The sequence below is a fragment of the Papilio machaon genome, chromosome 5 (assembly GCF_912999745.1).
Source record: "Papilio machaon chromosome 5, ilPapMach1.1, whole genome shotgun sequence".
NCBI lineage: Eukaryota > Metazoa > Arthropoda > Insecta > Lepidoptera > Papilionidae > Papilio > Papilio machaon.
The window spans coordinates 9,014,221-9,039,246 of record NC_059990.1 but is presented as its reverse complement, the minus strand read 5'-3'; the positions used below and the strand labels follow the sequence as shown (position 1 = coordinate 9,039,246).

The following is a 25,026-nucleotide window of genomic DNA, read 5'->3' as shown; positions in this document are numbered from 1 at the left end:
ATCATTAAGAAGAATAACTTTCTTCTAAACAATATTTAAAAGTAATCGAAATGTAATCAGTTATTATTGTATGTACGTTATTAAAATCGCTATTACAAAAGTAGTTGTTCGCCATGCAGGCAAGCAAATTGTTGCCTCTAACAACCATCTAGTCTTTGTTCGAATTGTCTACGGTCGTGACATTTCTCAAAAATTTATTGCCACTGTCATTTTGACTTTGACATTACTGACGTTTTTCTTTGATGTTTAATTTCGTCAAAATACTTCTCAATTCTCAACATTTTCATACATTGTTTATTTATATTTGAACTTTATTGGTGACTGTCGTGTTGGTATTATTAAATGGGAATTGCAATCAGATGATTATAACGATATTCTTGTGATTAGTTATATCTTGATTACTTGTCGATAAATTATCTGATTAGCGACCTATTTAGTTTTATGCATTGATAGTATTCGGTTATACATTTTGTATGCGTGAATAATGAACTTGTCGTTTGCGGGTTGTGGTTTTCTTGGTATTTACCATGTTGGTGTTGCTGTGTGTTTTAAAAAATATGCTCCTCATTTATTGTTAGGAAAAATATCCGGTGCTTCATTTGGTGCTATATCAGCCTGTGCACTTCTTTGTGATATTCCTATAGGTGAGTATGAGCAATAAATAAGTTTTAAAGAAACCAGTAAGTTATTATACAAATACACTGATTTACTTAAATCTAATTTGTAACTTATAATGCTGTAGTTATTTTTGATTTATCTAAACAGAAATTTGTTTTTTATTTATTAGATTTTGTCTGTAACTATAGTAAAAGAAAATCAGGTTTGTTGTGAAAATTATATCAACAGAACCACCAGGTATATAGAAATATTATATAAAGCTTTTGAGATAAATTGAAAGTTTTAGTTAACTCGCATTATCACTAGAGGGTTCAGTAGTAAATGCTATTACTATTATGTTACTGCTAGTTTAGTTTTTCTTATCTATATATTCTGTATATTTATCAGTAATACATAGTAATTATTATGTTTATTATATTTTACTTTGTGTACATTTTGTAAGTCACTTCTAATCTGTTACATAAAGTATAATAATATTTATTATGTTAATTGTTTGTTTAAAAAAAAACAAACTACTGGAAATATTTCATATAAAATAAAAAAAATAAAAATTAAATGTAAATTGTTATTTTTTTTGGTTGGCAACTAATAATACTGGCATTATGATAAGAACTGTCTCAACCTGATAATAATAGTAAATACAGATTGTAAGAAGAGAGGACATTGCTTCATAGTTGTCAAATATATTTAATACTAGCTTTTACCTGCGACTCCGTTCGCACGGAATAAAAAAAATGCAAACAAAATATAAAAGTTCCTATGTCCATCTCCTAGTTCTAAGCTACCTCCCCATCAATTTTCAGCTAAATCAGTTCGACCTATCTTGAGTTATAAATAGTGTACACGACTTTCTTTTATATATATAGATCTCAAGTGTTTTCTTTAAAAAGCAAGATGATCATATAAACAAAAAATTAATGAGATTGAATGTGGATAGTTATAAACGTAGAGGAAGACCAAAGAAAGTATGGATGGATTGTGTGAAAGAGGATATGTGTAAGAAGGGGGTGAATTCAGATATAACGGCTGATAGAGATGTATGGAGGAGTAGTACATACTGTGCCAACACTACATAGGGATAAGGGCAGGTTGATGATGATGAAGTGTTTTTTTTTTAATGTAATGTGCATGAAAAGTACATATCATATATTTATCTAACTTCACATGATAACTCATACGGCTAATCTGAAAGCTGGAAAATTTCTTGAAAACATTCCAAATAACATACCATGCACTACATAGTGTAGGATCAAAATAATGTAGTATTTAAAAGGTTGAAATAATATTTAACTGGTGTGTTGGAAATGTTTATGAAAAATAAAGAGATTTTTCATTTGATAGAATTAATTTTCACTTTGCAATATAGTATAAGCTTCACCAGGGCAGGGGGGGGGGGGCAGTTGCCTGCTTTTATTAGTAAGATGAAGATTATTTCAAGATAAACATTGACCATACTTTTTTGTCACTTTTCAGTTTTTATCAAAATTAGCATGTACGTCATGTCTTTGTAAGTGTACATTCACATTTGCATGATTACATTAGCAAACATATATAATGCTTGTTTTTATGAAATTTAAATTAGAAGGTTAAAGTTTTTAATCTTTTGGTGGCTTAAGGTCATTGCGCGATGCACAATATGGCTCCCCCTGCAACCCTTTATAGCCCGCTACATCTAAATTTTAGTTCTATACAGAGAGTCATCTTTAGAGCTGTCAAGATGTTTCAAGTTAATACCAGATTAGATTTTCATTAGTAGTCTTAGTGGTAAAGTAATCAAGTACAAAGTCTAAAGATCCTAATCATTCATTTATTTCATATTTTCTACAGGTGAAATAACTAGTGATGTGCTAAGGATAGTGGGAGAAGCGAGGGCTGGGTCTCTTGGACCATTCAGTCCCTCCTTTAACATTCAGAATGTGCTCCTGGCGAGCATGCAGAGGCATTTGCCTCCTGATGTGCATAAATTAGTTAGCGGCAGACTACACATCTCACTCACCAGGGTCTACGATGGCAAGAATGTCATCGTTTCAGAGTTTCCTACAAGGGAAGACCTCTTGCAAGTAAGTTAATAGTATTTATGTCCTTGAAATTTAACTGCCGTCACACTGTTATTAAAACATGTTGTCTCTACTTTTTTAAATAGAAAGTGTGGGGTGATAATATATTTTATTTATAAATATGTTGACAGGGAAAACCCAAATTGACAATGGTGTATATTAAATAAATAAAAAAACGGTAGAAAATTGTTCTGTCAGGCATTGCTGGCATCGTGTTTCGTGCCAGTGTTCAGCGGGATGCTGCCGCCTCGGTTCCATGGCGTGCGCTATATGGACGGCGGCTTCAGCGACAACCTGCCCGTTCTCGACGAGAACACTGTAACTGTCAGCCCCTTCTGCGGAGAGAGCGACATTTGCCCGCGCGATCTTAGCTCGCAGCTGTTTCACGTCAGTATAAAGTTTATATTTATACTATGCACACCAGAAAACCATTTCATACTATCATTCTATAGAATTGTCGTTTTCATACTTTATTTTTTTTATGTTACATGATTTTGTCATATAGGCGCGAAGCTAATAAAGGCGTGTTTTTAGGTGAACTTGGCAAACACAAGTATCGAGTTATCGAAACAGAACATTAACCGATTCGCGCGCATCTTATTCCCGCCGAAGCCGGAGGTTCTAAGCAACATGTGTAAGCAGGGCTTCGATGATGCGCTTCGTTTCCTGCATAGAAATAACTTGATCTCTTGCACCCGCTGTCTCGCTGTACAGACCACATTCCAGTTGCAAGATGTACTCGACGATAGTTACGAACACGACCCCGAGTGTGAAGAATGTAAAACGCATAGACAGGTTGGTTGTATTAACGCTTTTCTATTCTATTCTTGAAGGTATCAAAGAAAATTTGAAAGTGGACGTGAAAAGATACAAATAACAACAAGAAAAACACAACAAATGTTCAAAGAAATTATGTGTCCAATGTTATCATTTAATATTAGTTATTAGTTGAACGATAGATGGCGTGCAGCGTCTTTGTAGATCGCGGTGTAAAGATTCGCGGAGGTGGATTGACCTCACTTCACGATTTAATTAAATTTGTCTTCGCTGTACTATACCTCAGTGTTTTATTTAGTACTAACTCCACCAACTCCACTGAGAAGGGAGACTTTTTGAGGCTGCTTTACATTATGAGAGACAAGTGATAGTGCATTTTGAAGACACATAACGCAGAAGGAAAACACCTTAACTTTAACATGCCGACTAAACAGATTGACATACTTGAAAAGTTAATTTAAAATTTGTGTTAGGACGCGTTAGTGGACGACCTTCCGGACACGGTGATGACCATCTTCCAGAATGCGATCGACTCAGCCAACAGCGGGCTGGCGAGCTGGTTGCTGCGCAGGCGCGGCATGCGCTGCATCTCCCTCATGACGCTGCCCTACAGGGTCCCGGTTGACATTCTCTATGCCACCTTCACCAAGTGAGTGCAATTTGACACCACATTTACTCATGGTACAGTCGGCTGCATAAATATGTCAAAATTTACAAAACATCATAGTTTTTGGTTTCAAATATTAAGAAGCATAAGGACGAATACATGCATATACATATTTTTGAAAACTAAAGGCGTATAAAAGTTTCTGAAGCTTTCTGTTGTTTGGATGGATGGATGGATGGATATTGGATGTTTCAACGCATGTCGAGGAAATTTGGCATAGATGTAAATCATAGTCTGGAAGAACACATAGGCTACTTATTATGTTTTTTTAATTGCGTGTGGACGAAGTCGCAAGCGATTGCTAGTGTGTACTTATTTATGCTGCTGACTGTACAATGTAACATAGAAAGCTGTATAAATGTTTTTCTACTTCAATAGGTTCAATATACTTTACCACTTTTGATTAGTAAAGCAAAGTATAATAAATAAAATCACGTCTAAATTCATATGTACATGTGTATAATTTTTTTTTGTTCAATATTTTAATCCTCAGAATGTTTTGAACAAGTTTAATAATTAAAACAAATATTTATATCGTATATTAAATTACTTCTATCTTGTGTTAGCTCTTACAGTAAATAGGAAATAAACATTTATACAATATATCATTGGTTGTGTGACGTCATATTATGTGTACAAGTTATCTTTTACTCGATAGAGAAATCAAGTAATGTAGAAATTGGTTATAAAATTAATTGTGATAAATAATATGCGCTTGTTCTGTGTTTGACGAGTTATGAAGTTATGTTTATATTTTTTCCTCACTCCAAATAATTCGAGATGCATTTAAAAATTGTTTTACGACTTCATAGTGTCTTAAATATTCTATTCTCAACAATTACTGATCTGTCCAAAATTTTCCTTCCGAATAACTCTTTAAAGCTTATTCGATTAAAGTCTTTCGTATTGCCATTTCTATTTCTTGGTGATAATTAGATTTTAAAACCTGTTCTGGTTATATGTCTGATTTATACTCTGTAGAGTTATTGGAGAAGTTATATCATCGTGTTAACTGCAATTCAAATGTGAAATTGATTTGAATGATCCTTCGAGCCGGATAGTTTGTATTTTTTTTAAAAACAACTGCAACTGCAAACATCCTCACAGTATACAACTAATTTGACATTTTGCATAATAGTTTACACGATAGCATATTTTATAATAACAGTAAATAACACATAACAATGACTTATAAATAATGTATTTCCAAAAACACAACACTATTAGAATTTTATAGCTTACGATAAAGTTGAAATGTTGTTGTTGAAATACAGGAAATACTCAGGATGTTTTTATGAATTGATCGAACGGATAAAGCAATCGTTTTTGCGCATTGCATGTTTACATTTGACTAAATATAGTGTATTGTTTTTTAACTATATTTCAACAGAGTTATATGACCTCGTCTCTTATCGTTTTTGTAACTTTTATAACATTTTCGAAGGCAGATAAGTTTGACGTCAACGGCATATCGGAATTGTTCTCTTTATTTAAGTGTAATTCATTTTTTTTTCGGCAAACTAGAACTGTTACTAGATGCAACTGTGTCATTGGTTTACTGGCTGGTGAATTTCAATTCAGGTTATCGTGTGTCCTGTTTTTGCGACATATTTTTAGATACAATAATTTTGTTGTATGTGAGAAGTATTAAGAGATAGATTGCAACACATACATCGAAATTTCTTTAGATAACGGTCAATATGTGTTGAGTAGTTTTTTTGTGCTTCAAAATGATCTTGGCTTGTATAATTCCTATCATTTTAGTATTGATTGGGTATAGACTTATCAAGGCAATTCATGGAGCTTAGTTTTTTTGCTTTATTTTCCTATTTAGATACTCTACATTACATGTTTATGTAATCCTATCTAAAATAAGTCTAGAACATTGTTTTGTAGTTATTTCCTATTTAGATTGTAATATTTTTTTACGAAAATTAATATTACTACATTTTTGTGAAGATTTCATTTGCCTCTTGCAGATGTAGATATTCAATATGCATATAATTATTAACCTAGGAATATATCAATGATTAGGCTATTGGCGCTTTGGTGTCAGGCGCCTTGTGGGTTTCCATCATGGGTCTCAAAAATTGATCACTCCCGCCGGGGCCGTCTTAACCATATTGTATCAGTCTGGCGCCACTCACCCTTTAACCCTGGATTAAAACGGCCCTTACTCTCTCACGGCTTTTTTCGCACTGTGTACATAAATATGAAAATGTGATCGCTTTTTTAGTTATATCGGTGATAAAGTAGAGACGCACGCTCTGCAGTACGCGGTAATGGGCAATGTCCGCGTGCGTAGGCGCCGCTGTCTGCGACACAACAACGTTATGACTAGGTCAGTGATTGCTTTTTTTTAATTGGTTCAACCGGTGATGGTATACGTTGCCTCGAGGCTTATTCTGCCATTTAAAGTCGCTAATTGGTATATTTTTTAGGTTAGAATTTTGACGTTTGGCATTTTGATTTTTTTAAGGATTTTATGGCCTGGTTTTGACATTTTGATATGTGTTGTCTGTGTTGCCAGTGTTGTTTGAATGTTTTCTTACCGTTGGTGGTGGTTTCTGGTTGTTTAAAATAATGTTTGTATTAGAGGGAATGCAGTGTTGTTATGTATAGTGTCGTTTTTTGTTTTATTTTTTCAGATATACACGTCGATAATATAGCAATATTCAATATAAAACATTTACCAAATTATGCATGTATTTGCATGGGAGTGCATTTTATTATTATAAATATAATGAAGCAATTATTGCTAATTGGTAGTTAATTGTAATATAACTTATTGCTTGATAAGCATTGTACAATAAAATAAAAAATAAAAAAACATTACAATGTAAACTATTTGACGTAAACTGAGATTATGTAATGTATCTTCTTTTTATCTTATGCCATTAGTATTTTCTAGAAAACCAAAACTGCGTTAACCATAATAAATGGTAAAAAAACGTTTTGGACAACTAAAATATTAAAAAACTAAATCAAAATTATCAGAAATGAAACATTGTATATGATATAATAGTTTTACGTAAGGCTTCTAGAAACTTCATTGTTTACCCACCGACGAATTCAGTTCGACCTTCAAATGTTATCGAAATGTATAACCGACGCCCGATATCATATCCTTTTCCAAATTGCGAACACTTCCCGTTTCATATACGCTGAATTTCATTAATATGTTTTTATAATTTATCAAAGTATGCGTAGCGAAAAAGACCTACATTTAGCCTTAAGAACTGCGGGTAGTTGCGAAAAATTAACTTCTGTTATAACTATACATAATGTGAATTGTCTTCTAAATTTTAAACACCAGAATATGTTATTCTTTTCATCATAGTCTAAGGATATATGCTAAAGAATTATGCTAGATTTCTTGCAGCTTTATGGCCTTTATACCATAATACTATTATCATACTATTAGTAGGCAGACAAAGACAAAGAAGGCCTATGACTAGCAGTGGACAGTCAAAGGCAGAGAAGGGCTATGTCCAACAGTGGGCAAACAAAGGCAGAAAAGGCCTATGTCCAGCTTTGGGCATGTTAATGATATACTACCTACTAGTTACAATATTCTTTGAAAGGAATCTTCTGTGATTAGTAATAAAAATTATAGCGTCTCTAAATTCTTTTTATTGATTTTTTGTGGCCAATGACAGTTAAAGAGCATACACGTTATCTGACCACAAGTGATCGCCGTTCCGCGTTACCACACTATCTTGGTGACGTATGTGATTCAATACGACACTTTGACCTTGCTTCGATATCCTAGTAGCCAACATATTTAATTAGATTAATACAAGATAAGAACTAAATTAGAAAAATTATTATTAATTTTGGTGCCACTTTTATTAATAAAATCGATGACTTTATGGGAATTTTGATGTTAATTAAGGCCTTATTTTAGTCCACGTTTTTCTTAGAAGGAAATGATGGGAAGAAAAGGTGGATTTAGCAGTGAAGCAGATGCTCATGGGCAGCGGTCGTTTCATTATTTCGGCGAATTCAGGTGGCCTTCTTGCTCATTTGCCACATTATAATATAAAAAATGGCATCGCAATGACCACAAATGTCCTCTATTGTACAAAAAAGGAAATGTAAAGATTTTCGTAATTTCAATTTAGATCTCTGTTGTGTTGAATTATTTCTATAGAATACCTTTGTTGGCACAGATTCGTAACCAGTACGCCGAAGATGAGCAAATCATTGTGGCGATTGAGCTGGAGCTTGCTACGTCAGCTGCACGCGTTCGTCTACTCCGCCCACGATCGCTCTGATGCAGCCGCGAGGATATATTACAAGCTCGCCCTAGAAGCTAAGAAGGACACAGAAGACTACAGATTGGACAGAAGGTAAGTCGATCGGAGCCTACCCAATGTTAGGGATTTGAATAGAATTAGGAGTTTTACAACTCGAACTCGTACACTTCTTATCGTGAATACTCAGAGGTTAAAAATATTAGCTAAATGTTTTTTTAAAGCAGTGTTTTGATGGTGAAACCCACATTTATAGCACATCAGTAATTCTCTTGTGGAGTAATTTTATATTCAAGATTCGTGTTTAATGATATTATACTTCATACTGTCATACTAATATTATGAATGCTAATGATTTTATGGACGGATGGATGGATGGATGTTTGAAGGTATCTCAACGGATCTTGAAGAAATTTGGCACAGTTGTAGAACATAGTCTGGAAGAAAACAAAGGCTACTTGTTAAGTTTTTTTTAATTCCGCGCGGACGGTGTCGCGGGCGACAGCTAGTGTTAAATAATTTCCAAAATTCGACATCAAATTTTATTAATATTTAAAAATAATGATGAAATTGAACAATTGCCTGATAATAACGCGTATCTACAAAGTCACACTTATCTGGTATAAAATAGGCAGGTTTGATTTTGTTACATTGTTGGAATGAACTTTGGTCGTTTATAACTTCTTTGTTTAAATGCACTGAAACGTAGTGTTTGATAGACAAGTAACATAAGTAGAAAGAATTAATCACGTACGTAAAACAAAAAAGATTACGGATTTCCATCTAAAAAGATCCTCTCACTTCCCGCTTTACTCTTCGTCTCCTTGTTCCTAAGGGCTGTGATCTCTCTCCTTGATTTTTTCTTTTTCTATTATGAAAAGGCATTATAGTTGTACAATTGGATACATAAAGCCACTGAGCATTAACGTCTTAGTAATTCTTAATTATTTCACTCTTTCCTTTTATACCTTTCTTTTTTAATGTTACGCTTTTCTTTTAAAGTTATACTCTTATATTTAATTATAAGGTCTGGGAAAACCTGTAATTTTTGCATATTGCGGATGTTTATGTGCATATCTGGAGCCACTTGTTTGTCGAGAAATAGATTAAAACATTGTTTAATACTTACAATTCCATATTACGTAGAATTTGAACTGCGTATGAACTAACGCATATCATTTTTGCGTTGAAAATAATTGTTTTTGCAGAATAGATAATCGTGTCAGTGGGTTATTATTATCAAATAGATTATTTAATATTTAGCCTTGAAGGGGTTTAGAAAGTTTTAATATTATCTTATTTGCGTCAAATTAGGACGTAATTGTGTTAAATAATGTTTAGAAATTGATAAATGAGTTCAAATATTCTAATGCATACAAGAAATGTCGTCTCTGTAGGTGAAAAACTACTTAAGTCCCATTTTGGCCAAATTTCGTTGATTTCTGGTCGACAAAAAAATAACGCATATTGTTATCGAACGACCATCTCGATACCTTAAACCGTTAAAAAAATAAAGTCATTTTTGTGTCCTGGTGGAAAAATAAATATGTTAATCTCTTTCTAATCATGTTCCATTTCACTTAATCCATCTATCTCTTTTAAGACCTTCACTATCCTATCTAACAATGTATCGCGTATCACAACAATTCCGTATTGTACGCATACTAGCTGTTGCCTGCAACTCCGTCCGCACGGAATGAAAAAGAAATGTTTTTCCATACTATGTTCTACATCTGTGCCAAATTTCATCAAGATCCGTTAAGCCTTTCCGGAGATACCTTCAAACAAACATCCATCCTTTAGATTATCCTGGGTTTTAGAATCTCTATTCGCAGTCGAATACATTACAATAAAATACAAGTTTTACATACAACGTCAAGTTTTCATTGTGTAGCATAGTTTGTGAATTTACAGAGATAAAGTCACATTCATTACGGGCGAGGTCATGTGTCAGTTGTAGTAATTGGCGCTATCTCTGCGTTACGTCACAGCTTTGCTCTTTGTCAGGGGGGGGGGTCCTATCAACAAGTATTCACACTGGCAACATAGACAACACAAAAACATTGCCAGCTTGTGTATTCAAATCAAATTAACTTGTATCCAAAGGATTACGAAGACGAACTTAATGTTATATGCTAATAATATACCGATTGTTGCCTTTTCACAAACAAGGAAGAGACCACATTATTATTTATTATCCTTATTTATTAAAATATTAGCTGTCGCCCGCGATTCACTTCGCGTGGAATTAAAAAACAATTTAAATAGTAGCCTATGTTCTAAATCTGTGCCAAATGTCAGAAAGATCCGATGAGCCGTTCTGGAGATACCTACAATCAAACATCCATCCAGCCATCCATTCATCCATCGATCTAAACATTCGCATTTATAATATAAATAAGATATACAGTTCCTCTTTGTAAATAAACTTATTTGTGAAGATGACGATAAAATAAATGATATAAAGATATGTTTTCTGTAAGTGCAATCGTAATTAATTGCGTTATTTACGCCACCGCGATAAATGAGTATACGTTATTTTTCTTTATATAAAAAAAAGAATGTGTACTTTACTTAAGTGGATTAGGTATATACGTATATGACTGTATTTAATCAACAATGTTTTTGTACATAATCTACTTAAATTTTGCGTCCGGTTACGACCTTGACTACGAATTTCATTATATTCAGATAGCGCAGTTGATTGAACTTATAAGATAACTAAATAATAAAATAAGATATACTGTGTGATAAGAGTTTAGTCATTCGATGTAAATTCAAAGTTATGAAGAATGGCTTAATTATATAGGACTGAGATGAGATCCTTGCGGGAGCCAATAATGAACCTTTCTGTGAAACTATTATTTAAAGGAAAATATTTATGATTTTTGTTAAAAGTTAATAACTCAATTATTTTAACACTAGTCTCTTTGTCAATTATTTAAAATTAGATCACCCAACGACACATTTAACAGAATACTGTGTGTGTTTTCTGAAGTACTGTGTCGAATGCAGATGCTAAAACGTAAAGTATAGTAGTATGTACTAGCAGTTTTATACCCTCACTGGTATGATGGATCCAGTGGTATCCAAGTCTTTAATACGTATTTTTTTTTCTAATATTTTCTAATATAAATCTCTTCTTTATCAATTACATTAATACTCTTACTAATATTATAAATGCGAATGTTTGAATGTATGAATTGATGGATGTTTGTTACAAGGTATCTCCAGAACGGCTCAACAGATCTCGCTGTAATTTAGCTTAGATGTAAAACATAGTCTCGAACAACATGCAATGCAACAACCTTAGTTTTTTTTTTAAATTCTCGCGGACGGAGTCGCGAGCAACAGCTAGAAAGTTATAATGTTGCTTAAGTTTTGCCATGGTGACTGATCACAACTTGACTCGATTACTAACACTTAACAACTAAATTAAAAACACTCTGTATATTTGTATAAAATTATAAGTATATATAAAAAGTTGTATTTTGTTGACAGACGTGCAAGTGAAGTCAGGGTGAGTTACGGGGACGTGGTGGCAGATTCTGACACTTTCGAACATATCCTCAACGTGACAGCACATAATGACGCACTGCTGGCTTACTACTATCTGGATAGCGATAACAAGGTAAAAAATGGTGCAATAAAAACATTGACTAAAATAACAAAATCATACTATTACAAAATAGGATCTAAGCGATTGAGTTATTGTAAATCTTTAACTTAACGTGGAAAAATAATAAGAACTGCTTAAAAATGAACGCAGAAAATCTATGGAAGTTTTCTGAAATTAACAATGATACTTGTGGCTTTACGAGCAGTCTACGATAAAATTTAACTTGCCTCGTTGATTTCCTTTTATGACTTTTAGGACTTCTATTATATATCGTGTTATCCGGGATATTAGCATATTAGGATGGCAACACTGATACGTCAGACGTTATCTGTTCCCAATGACAGTCGTGACGTGGCATCGTCCGATATTCGCACCCGAGCGCGGGTTATCACATTATCTATTGACATTGTTGTTTGTTTATTTTTTTCTGTTATTTCCGTTGTATGCGTGGGACTAGCAACATGTGGCAGATACTACTTCCCTTTTTGTCTTTAAATTTTTTTTTCACGCCATTTAAGTAAATGGTTAGGCATGGATTAATGGAGATCGTTTCTTTTTAAAACTAATGACACGACCATCCACTAATGTTAATTGACGGACCGTTAATTCGGTCATTCCCCACTGTCAGGAAAAATTATTTCCCCGAATTATCTTTTAGTGCTGTTAAAGAGTTTTGTTGTGGAATATTTTTTTTACTTCGCCCATCAATGCTTCAATCACTATAGATTTCCCACAATTATTGTTCTTTTCAATATATATAATTTTAATATCCTGACGGTCCAAGGCCATCGGCGCGCTGCGCATTGCCTTCCCCCCGCATCCCGCTACACCTCAGAATGTTTTCTGCGCAGCGACTTTCAGATAAAGCAGAAAGGGGACGTTGTGTTGTATCAGGAGATAAAGAGAATGAAAGCACAAGAGATGGACCGGAAATTGCTCCATCGAAAAGGCCGCCATAGTTCTTAAATTTCCAGCAACAACAGCAGCGACTTGAACGAAGATAAGAGCCGCCAAGATATCTGAAAACTACTGATGCGTACAAAGTGCATTGTTTTGTTCAATCACTAGGTCATTATCAATAAGAAGGTTAATCGAAAGCTCAGGAAATAGTGCGTCTTAACAGCCACTGCAGCTGCGCGACACACATCTGCTATCTGACGTGCCGCGAATCTATTAAGATAACACTAGGGCTGTCACTCTATTGAATCGCTTTTTTATTTTATGATATACATATATGTTCCTGACCGCGTTTGAGAAATTTTGTCATTTCTACTGCCATATTACCAGTACTCTACTCTACTCTGCGTCGTCGTCTGCGACGAAGACGCGCGCACGTAGTTAGATATAAATGTAACTTTTTAAGCGGCCAACGTGATATTACTATTTCTGGTGTTTAGTTTGATGCATACTTTGATTTATGTAAATTTCAAGATTATTAACAAACTTTGTCCATCTTTGTTGACACCGCAACTCATGTGACAACCCTATTTAATTAACGCCTTTGTTGCTTTGTTTATTTTAATTTGAGATTGTTATGTTGGTATTGTCTTACACTTATATTTTAAACAAATAATATTATTGACTTAATTACTTAATAAATAATAAACTCAATTTAATTTTCGATATATCTTTATAATAAATAATAATGGTTTGAAATTAAAGTACATAATTGTATTTAGCGCCTTTATGGCTTGCTTTATGTTAGTGATGCAACGGATGTCTGTTTCCGTTTTCGCAAGTGCGGAAGTTCCGCGTGCTTTTCAACATCCGTTTCTGCTTCTGTTTCCGCAACTTTTATAACGGAGATAAAACGGAACTTTACGACGGCTGATAGATCCAAATGCGCAGTCCGTGCGCGGCCTTTCGGCACTTGTCGCATTTTGTTTGTTTACGTATTTTTCGTAAATTTAAGCTCGTAATATTTTCTGCTGCATGCTGTTTGAAACAATCAGTTTCTCTTGCTGGAGTAAACTGTCTAGTTGTTGTCCATATAAAATTTGACAACTGGCAAAATGTGACTATTTCATACTTACGAGTTATTAAATGTACTTTTGAATAAGTGATAACCATGTAATATATCATCATCGTTATTATCATCAGCTCACTATACATCCCCACTGAGGGGCTCGGAGCCTACCCCAAATTAGGGGTGACTAGGTCATAGTCAACCACGCTGGCCGAGAGCGGGTTGACTTCACACATATCATTAAATTTTTTCTCAGATATGTGCAGGCAGCATCACTATGTTTTCCTTCACCGTAGGAACGTCGGATAAATGTACATATCAAAATCGAAAAGCATATTGGTACATAGCGGGATTCGAACCCAGGCCCTGCAGATCGCAAGTCAAGTGCCTAATAATTATATATTTTTCTAAACTAGATTTGGTGTTTTTGATACTTAACGCATTCGCTGTTTACAAAATAAAAAAAGGTAACAGCTGGGAGCCAAAACTTTTTATGGTGAATTTTTATATAGTATATCTGGGAGTGTTTGAACATATAGATAAATTAATAATGTTTTTTGTATTTGAGCGCTAGGGATCATCATTTTGAGCCCTAGGGATCATCATTTTGAGCACTAGGGATCATCATTTTGATCACTAGGGATGGCAATAGTTTAGTTCACTAATACTCGTATGTAGATATTTGTTCCACGATTGCATTTCTGTGTACTAATATGTTACAATATTTTGACAAAGTCAAGTTTTTCAAAAAATTCCAGAATATTGAGTAAAACATGTAAGGATACTAATCAAAACCAGCTTTTATCTCCTCGGTTCAAGATCTTGTAACATTTCATACACACCCACACATACACACACGTATACACACATACAGGATATACATATATTTAAAAAATTACATACATAACATAAAGTTCAGATTTAGCTTCATGTGATACAAGATATTTCTATGTTTGCCTCCGTACGTACGTGGTACTAATCACTATAACACTGTAAGAATAAAACTAATACTCTTTTTCGTTAGTTGACTATATTGCCAGAGTGGCCACACAAAGCAACATGGACTCGCTTCAAACCCCGGCGGCTTAATGGCTACAAAGTGAACGGGCCCCTCGCTCGGATCCGAGGGGGAGGCGCCGCTACTAATAGCTCTGCCCACTCGGATCCGAGTGATCAGCAGTGAATGTATTAATAAAGAAATATATTTGTCGTTTATCAACACGAGTGGTTTGGCGAACATTAATTTGTAAATAGTGTAATTTTGTTTCCTGAAAATAAATAAAAAAAACGTGTTTTAACTTATTGCAGCACAGTAAAAATACATATATTGAAGGCTAAAGGACACCGATATCCAATGCCTCAATAAATTAAAAACGAATACAAACTGTTCTTACCAAAAAAAAAAAAAATTGTAAATATGTTTTTTTTATTATTTACACTTCTGTTTCCGCTTCCGTTTCTGCTAAAATTTATTTTTGACATCTGTTTCCGTTTCTGGTTCCGGTAAGACACTTCCGTTGCATCACTACTTTATGTCTATTTTTACTCGACTGACTCATTACCCGACTGACTCAGGAAGGTAATGTTTTTCTCGTGTATGTAAGTTTTTATGTCCGTGGGTTTGTTTGTAAGTCCTATTTTGAGACTTTGAGTGAGGTGTCATTGGATTCATACTATTTTTTTTTAATTTAGTAATAGTTTTATTAACTATGCACAATTATTTAATATTTTCTAAATAAAAAAAAACGATAGATAGAATTTTAAAACTAAAAAGTTGCGACACTAAATTTGTATGGGTAGTATTTTTGTGTAATTTACAGAAGCTATCACATCACGTATTTATGTTTTGAAATGTTTCCAGTGTGCATATAATTTGTAACTAATTATAAACCATATACATCGTATTGTTTACAACGGTACATTTTAATCACGCAGTTAAAGTTCGTATTGCGTTATTAATCACATTTGAGTCACTTGTTTTTTTGTATTCGTTGAGGACATTATTATTTCCGACGCACAGATTGTACTGCAAATTGTGTTTACATTTTTTTAATCTTAGTAATATTATAAATGAGAAATTTTAAATGGATGGATGTTTGTTAGAAGGTATCTCCGGAACGGGTCTGATTTTTTAATTCTTCGCGAAAGGAGTCGCGGGCGACAGTTACTATGTTATAAGATGGCAAACGAGCATATCCTCCTCCATTATATCCACTTCCCCTTGCCATTCTTTCCTTATAAGAAAAGGGTGGGAAGGAATAAAGCATATTCATCAGACTGTACACGGAATTACTTCCACTTCACGCCTGTGTTCTGTGTGATCGTGGTATTTTATCGGGTGAGTCGGCCCATTCGTGTAACAGATGTTGTTGTTATTAGAGTCTACCACTGTTACTCGAACTATTGAAAACAATAACGCTCTTTAATCCTGAGATTTACAGTATTCCTTTCTTCTATCCTTGACAGTTTCGTCTTCCCTATCTATTTCTACAGGAGTTGGCTGTTGCTTTGGAATTTTTTTGGTCGTAAATAAGAGACTTGATAATATATTTTCTAACAAGTGTTCAAACAGTGAAAACACAATAATGTTGTCGTTGTTGTAGATGAAGATGACAGAGATCTACGACGTGACAGACGCGGACACTGAGGCGGTGCAGTCGCCCACCGAGCGTGACCTCAACAAACAGCTCGAGTTCGACAACGACTGGTCCTCGGACCTCATCGCCAACGAAGGTGAAAACATACATTTATTTTTACAGTGAAACCAGCACTTTATGAATACGATCCCATCTCGTTAAATGGCGATATGTCTAGCCCATTCATTCTATACTTTAAGACTAAACTTCCTTTTTTTCTCTCTTTCGTACCCCATATCTTCTATTCAACTCTCTACATGTATATATCGTACTTTCTTTCTATTTTTTTTCAAAACGGTCTTTAATATTTTACGAAAAATTGTCAAAAACATATTGTCTTTTGGAAGGACTTTATGCTTACAATTTGATTTATTACAGGCAAGATTAAATTTAAAATCTTATATCTTACTATTATATTATTATAGATGCGAATGTTTAGATGGATGGATGGATGTATGTTTGAAGGTATATCCAAAACGGCTCAACGGATCTCGATGAAATTTGGCACATATATATATCAGAGCCTGGAAGAACACATAGGCTATTTATTATGTTTTTATTTAATTCCGCGCGAACGGAGTCAAGGGCAACAGCTAGTATATAATTCAATTTCCCATTATAGCATATTATCAGTAAGAGAATTGTAATAATCTTATCTTTGTAAGAGTATACAATTTTATCTTTATAAACTTTCCTACTTCGTATTATAAAGACGTAACATATTGCAAAAAATTATTGTTGCCTATAAAATGTTTGGTATCAAATAAAGAGATAGATCTAATATATAAAACTAGCTTTTACCCGCGACCCCGTCCGCGCGGAATAAAAAATAGAAAACGGGGTAAAAATTATCCTATGTCCGTTTCCTGGTTCTAAGCTACCTGCCCACTAATTTTCAGTCAAATTGATTCAGCCGTTCTTGAGTTATAAATAGTATAACTAACACAACTTTCTTTTATATATATAGATTCTCGTGTCACAGTTTTCGTCACCGTACTCCTCCGAAACGGCTTGACCGATTCTCATGAAATTTTGTGAGCATATTGAGTAAGTCTGAGAATCGGCCAACATCTATTTTTCATACCCCAATTAAGTTTTTTTTAACTGCACGCGGACGGAGTCGCGGGCGGCAGGTAGTTTCTGTATAAAAACATTCAATTACAACTTTGAGTTTAGCAGTCGATAGCAAAACAATTAATAATTTCAGATGAACTCGATCTGGATAATTTAGACGATGATCTGCTGGATCGCAACATCTTCTCGGACCCTGAGAGCGAGTGGACCGCTCAGAGATCGTATTCCAGCTCCGACGGTGACCAACCAGAGTCCGATAGAAGGATCGAGAACTTCACAGCATTTGAAGATAACTGATGTTTTTATACGATTGAAAGGCAGGTGAATGAATGTTTAAGAATAAATTACCATTTCCTTAAAGGGTTCCTAACTCGTGTAAATTGTACGCTTTCAGGGTATTGTAAGAGTTTAGAGTGTTTTTATATATCCAGGAGAGAGAGGTAATGTCTTGGGGGAACATGTTATTATACTCTAAGAGTTTTTTTTCGCCTTTGTATTTAAACGGCAGATATATAAGATTAAATTACAAGTGTGACAAAGTTTTTTTAGTATACATTTTTGTATTTCATTGTAATTTAGAGTCTTTTAACTGACTATTTATGTTACAAACATGGGTGCCGAAAAGAATTGAAACAATTGTAGTAAATTATTTACATTTTTTGTAATAATTTTTTTACAAAAAATAAAACAGAAATATAACATGAAAAAAAAAATTAACCAAAGTTCTTAAATCGAAAAAATGCAATCAAAATGTTTGAGCCCTTTTTTTAAATGAGTTTTTTTTTTAATGAAAGTGAGAATATGACTGCATATACTTCCATTCTTTACAAACATATCTAATGTAAGAATATAAAAATATATATTTATATATGTACAACTATATAAAATTTGCAGTATTTTTATGTATTTTTTTTATATTTTTCTGTTAGTATATATATATAATGTTAACAAATATAAATAATATATTTATTACTGTTACAAGCTGAATAAAAAAATTCTGCTTTTAAATAAATAAATTTTAAAGTTATAAATTTTTTATCTTTTACTTATCGTTTATGCAACTGTACTAAAATCTAATAATTTAGTATTAATGCAATATAGACTAAGATTTTTTTAAATGTACCTCTTAAAATGTATGACATTGCCATGTACGTTTATAAATATAACAAACATTTTTTAAACTGTTAAGGTGCGTTTTCACTAAAGCATAATGAATTCCAATTAAATAGTTGCCAATATAAAAACCAGAGATTATTTACTATCGAAGCTAATACTATGTTTTTGTACAAAAAAGTTTGATTTTATTTTTATTTTGTCATACGTTTTTTTTATAAAAGCAATCCAGTGAAGTTGAAATTCCCGAGGTTTTGAATAAAAATCCACTAAAAATAATGAAAGCTGTCAGTGAAAACGTACCTTTACAAATTCCCTTGAAGGGATTAAAAATACATAAACTGTTACAATTTTGTAAAACAATACCAATGTTGCTTGTTACCAAAATATATCATTTTTTTGCAATATTATGTTATTTATAGTTTTAAATGGGTTTTATGACAAGGTTATATAGTATTGTTTGTTTGTGCGGTCTCTTAGAGGTTTTGTTTTTACGACTGTATAATTCAACTGTGTAATGGCAACACTGCCTTTTTTAATATTTATTTACTGGTATACCAAAGTAAACAGAGTTGTTTTAAAGCAGTACGTTATTTTTGTATTGTCGTATTGTTGTCACACTACAGATTTATATATTGGACGAAAGTCAATTTTTTTAATAAATCACTTATAAAAAATCTTTTAAATGTGTTTTATTTAAATGTCTTTATGTATTATCCTGATTATTTTAATAGTCATTTTGTAAGCAATTGGCATATAATCTTAGCAAACAATTTAATTTGTTGTAATAAAATATTGGCTTTAAATGAAAGAGGGTTATATTAGAGTACTCTATCAAAATTTACATTCAAGCTATTATTATAAAGCAAAATCTTTTGTAAAGGCTTTGGAAATCCCATGCAAAGTTTTTTACTAAATACTATTAAAAAAATAACCATTTATAGGGAAAAACAAGGGATTTTAATTATTCTTTGCTATGGTAAAAGGTGAAATCATTTTTATAGCTACATTTTTAATTATTATTTACTGTTACTAATAAAGAGGCCCGTCGGGGGGCGTCCGCGAAATAAAACCAGTCCCACTCACCCTGATGAAGGACCCTCGATGGGCTCGAAAATAGTCGGTGCCGACGCCGGATAATTTTAGCCGTTTTTATATTAGTAATGATAATGTCTCACAAAAGTTTGAATAATTTATTTTTTTTACTGGTTGTTATTTCCATAATAACGTTGATAAAAAAAAAAACTGTCAATGTCACTGTAATTCGAATTTCAAATCAAACTGTCAGATAACTTTTTAGAGAATTTATACTATAATAATCATTATTTATTAAACAAAATATCCACAGATATCGGACTGGTGGTGTTTTTGATGATTTATTTATTTATTTTTTAACGCGATGGTAGGGAAAGGTGTCGATTCGAAGAGTAGTAGGATATTCCATCAATGCTATTTGAAGTGCTGCAAACTTCAGAATCTGACGCCCTTGAACAACGTCGTGCCAACGAAAAATGGAAAAGTTTTAGACTTCTGTGTTGACAGGATCAAATATTCAGAATGGGCGCCAATTCTGAACGCTCTCAGTTGTGATCTTAGTCTTCATTCCATTTCAATACGATGCCGGCAACAGGTTAAAACAGGTAGACTAAATAAACACAAATAATTGATCCTTGTGGCTTGGAATTGCTTATAAAATCATGCATTCTTACATTCTAAAAAGTATTTTATCGGAATATTTTAATCTGGCAATGACTTGCACGCACAACACAACACTTACACAATACATAATGACAAAAATAATGTTATATTTACATATTTAACTTCCTAACTAAATCAAGAAACAGTAATAACTATGGCTGTTCACATTTTCCCCATGTTTTTGATAGGGGAGAACATTCAAATTGTTTTATCATAATAAACTTCAAAGATTTTTGAAATATGATTAGTCGGAACTGATGACACCCAATAAACGTAATTATAATTTTAATAAAACTAGATCTAAGAAATTTTGTAACGTTTTTAATTTTACCATTTTCTGGTTTTATATGTTTTCTTTAAAGCTATCATTTGAGTTTTAATTTAACAATGTCCAGTATTGGAGCACATAGACTGCGAGCGGCTGGCAAAGACAGTGACGAAACGAGCGGTCATTTTGACCAACTTCATGCTGACCAACCTCATGGAAGCGATCAATCAGATGTTGGTAGACACCACGCTATTGTCCACACTGCACCTCGAGGGCTTGCCGCTCAAGATACCATACTTAAATCCATTCTGTGAGGTAAAGAAATGCAAACATAAATGGATAACATAAACCAAGAATACGTCATAGATGTTAACTATATACGTTATTTTCAACTATTTCGGATAAACATAAAGTCTGCCGCACTTAAGTCGTTAAATGACGACTAAGTTAAGGATTCCTTTAATGCAGATTTAGTACGAGACTCAGGGACTGTTACTAGTAGTCTGTTGATCGTAAACATTAAACGACTCAAGTCCGGTACATTTTGAAGCGCGCAGCTACACACGTTTTAAATGTTGTCGTATCTCTTATACAAATATAAATATATTTGAGGATTAATGGGAGAATAATGTTTTTTAGAACGCGGTTTTCCATGTCTTAAGTACCAAGTTCTCAATACTATTTTCGTTGATCTACAGGCCGTGTTATCCAATAATTCCCTCCAACATCTGTATCTGCCGCGGTGTCTAATCGGCGACGCAGGCTGCCTGGCCGTCTGCAAGGCAGTGCGCTGTCTGCCCAACATCCTCACCTTGGATCTATCAGGGTGTGACATTACGCCGCAAGGCGCCAGCTACTTGGCTGATTTGTTGAAAGTTAGTTAAACAACTATCAGTTATACTAAGAGTAAGAGAGATTTTGTCTGGACTAAGATTAATTTCAAATTGTTGTCATTTTTTGTAACCTACGATAAAAAATTGGTGACGACCCGAATTAGAAGGATCAAGTGCAATTGAGGCGTGAAAGCCTAAGTAATATGTCATTGTTTGTTTCAGTATCAGAAGATTCATCGGTACAGCGAGAACTGGGTGCAGACGCTGCGGTACCGGCTGCCGCAGCTGGACGCGATGGCTGGTCTTCGCCGCCTCACACTGTGCGGCAACACGCAACTCACAGATCGGGGTTTCGCCACGCTTGCCGATGTACTCGCCGACGACTTGTGGATCAAAGGTACTATGGATTGAGATATTTGTGTTCAATTCTCATTACAATTCATCTGAGAAATTCCTAGCTTAATCATCTTTTTCAGATTTTTTAAAATCTACCAATAATTCTAGCTCTAAATCTCTAAATCTACCATAAATAAGCTCGAAGAGTGAGCTAGGATATGACAATATTCGAGAATTCACGACTGCAAGTTCTCAATTGAATACCTCCGAAGAAATAGAACTGAACATAATCTTGTCCTTCCGCTTATCCGCTTTCTCCAACACGCTTTTTGTATAGCGTTGGACGTTCAGAACTGCGGTCTGAGCGAGCAGAGCGGCGCGCTGGCGCTGCGCATGCTGCAGTCCAACACGACGCTGGTGGTGCTGGATGTACGCCACAACGAGCAACTGGGCGCCGACTGCGCCGCCAAGCTGCGCGCTGCGCTGCGCAACAATGAGCGCAATGCGGGCGAGGGGGGACAGGTAATCACCTGGCGCCACATTTGTAACGTGCCATACAAACTTGATAGCAGAGTATCAGTAGAGAGCTTACGCTGAAGATGACTTTTAGATTCTTAGACAGATCACTGCTCCTATGCACGTTTTCTTCCAGTTTCAATGCCCCTGGTAGCCATGAAATTAGAATCTTTTAATACTTTATTAACAGTTGCTTTCCTTCACAGTACTCGTGGTTAGCCAGTAATTCCAGCGATGGAAGATCAATTAAATCAGTAGCAAATAAGTGAGTATCTACTGATTTAGACATTTGATATTAAACGCTAATTGCCTAATAGTTAGGGTTACAGAATCGAGTCGTAGATTCGAATTCGTTCCTTCCCATTCGACTATTGAAGTGGAATTCTATTGTCTGATAGCATTTTAACAGTTGTTTCTTACGCAAATGATGACCAAGTACCCTCATTATAGGAATGGTATGGTGAAGGACCGAGGCGTGTCCAACGTGCGAAATATTCCTAATAAATATAATAACAAAGCAAACATAGTGAAGAAAGAGAAGTAAGTAATGTCATGATTTATAATGTAGACAGACCCTTATCCTAAGAAATTGTCTTGTTTAGAATTTTATATGCCAATTAATTTGTGAAACAAAATTTTACTGATGCGTGTTAACACGGTAGAGACTACGCGGAAATTCTGGAGGAGCAGCTGCAGGAGGAGATCTCGCATCGGCAACAGCTCGAGGAGTTGAACCTGCAGCTGGTCAGCCAGATGAAGCAGCTAAAACAGCACCAGGTGCGGCTCTGGGCAAACGCCGCCAACTCCTCGGGTATGTTGCACCTCATTCTAGTTGTACTTGAAAGAAATAAGTTCCCCAGTCGTTTTGTACCAGCAGAATGGGGCTATATTTACGAACTAACTGTGTCAACTTCTATATGGTCAACATTTGCGTCGCCAGCCGATTTATCTTTGGGGGAAGGGAGCTAGTAGTTAAAAAGGTTTTTTTTTTTTAAATGCTTTTCAATATGTCCTATTTTTTTATGGAAAACTGACAAGCCGCTGAGTCAGATGCCTCACTCTCTTGGCAATACCCAACCATAATGGTGAACATATCTTCCGTATTTCAGGATCGGAGCAGTCTCTGGCGCCAAGCACGGTGTCGGGCGAACTGTCGAGCAGTTCAGGCTCCTCGCTGTCGGTGCCCATAGAGCAGAGCACGCTCTCCTATATACAGCAGGCCTTCAAGGATATATACGCCTTTATTAAGAACAACCAGTGCCATGGGTGAGTACATAACCCACTTACAATATGCTTTCCAATTCTAGTGACTAACGATTTCACGAATTATGGTTTGGTATTCTACTAACTTAATAGGTGAAGAGTTCACAAATGAAGAAATTGGTTTCAATCTGTAAGTGACCAGTGACTACACATACTGCCACACTCACAATCGCTAAATATTCATTACGGGTCATCTTTGTGTAGCAATTAGACATATAATTTGTTAACAACCTGGTGATTTCGGTATGATTGTATGTCACTCTGTCAGGCAATGCGTTAGAGAGACATCTCAGATAGCGGAGGTGACAGAGCCGGACTCTGAGCAGAGTGAGCCGCGCGCGCCCGTGCCGCCCAAGAAGGCGCAGAGTACGCACGCCAAGCTCACAGACAGCGACATAGCCAAGAAGATGACCAAGTCCGCGCACTTGCTGGGCGACGCGCACTACCTGAGGGACAGACTCGAAGCGGTAGGTTTCTTACAGAATACAGGAAAAATATTAGACATAGTATACGATGATTATTTATTTGTGTATATTTGTGTTTTCAGGCCGTTTGTCCGAACATGTTCGAGAGGCAAATGGGAGACACGAGAGACGTTTGCTCAGATGACAAGGACGAATTCGACGATAATATGACGACGCAGAAAAAAGGGAAGAAGGTAAAAAGATAGATTAACAGGTCACCGAGATAAAACGTCCAATTGAGCTTACTATTTTATTTAAGGGATATTCGTAACGTCATCGCCAAATTTGGATAATATTCGTCAGTGTATTTTACGCCCGATACACAATTTTATCAATTACGTTACGAACGATAAAGCTAGTTTGCGAAGATCCCTTTGTATTCCGACTGGGCTGTATTAGCTTAGTTATTTTATATTATAAGGTGGCAAACGAGCAAGCGGTCATCTGAATTCGCCGAAATAGCGAAGCGAGGATACAATTAAAATAACTGTACACAGGAGCGCAGCGCGGACAGCAGTGTGGTAAGCGTGGTTAGCGACTCGTCAGACACGCTGGTGTGTTCTCCGTGCGGTCGCCACGTCCCCAACCCGCGCGACGCCCTCGCCTCCTCAGACGACAGCGACTGACTGACGTCCGACAAACACTTTTGTACCGCACTTTTACGAAGATTAAAATTCCTTTTTATACAACACTTTATGTTTTGATTCTACCTTTATATGCCAGGACCATGGCATCGCTATGTGGAGGCACCCTTAGATAATTGAAACTACTTCGAATTTGACCATATTCATGGTAGGTGACCCTCTAGACCCTCCTAGACCTAGCCTAGAACATCGGCTGGCAACGCCAATCGCCAGGATAACAC

General features: G+C 35.0%; 1 protein-coding gene across 1 annotated transcript; it reads left to right on the top strand.

Moving 5' to 3' along the window:
• Positions 1–298: 298 nt before the first annotated feature.
• On the top strand, positions 299–24,833 carry LOC106709607. Its single transcript, XM_045678095.1, is given in 20 exon segments — positions 299–644; positions 2,446–2,678; positions 2,874–3,062; positions 3,210–3,470; positions 3,926–4,101; positions 8,292–8,471; positions 11,877–12,006; positions 16,564–16,693; positions 17,804–17,968; positions 20,877–21,064; positions 21,448–21,624; positions 21,805–21,979; positions 22,256–22,440; positions 22,641–22,699; positions 22,885–22,974; positions 23,097–23,245; positions 23,544–23,700; positions 23,966–24,164; positions 24,245–24,355; positions 24,659–24,833. Coding segments are annotated over 20 exon segments (3,243 nt in total). The 5' UTR covers positions 299–484; the 3' UTR covers positions 24,788–24,833.
• The last annotated feature ends 193 nt before the right edge of the window (positions 24,834–25,026 follow it).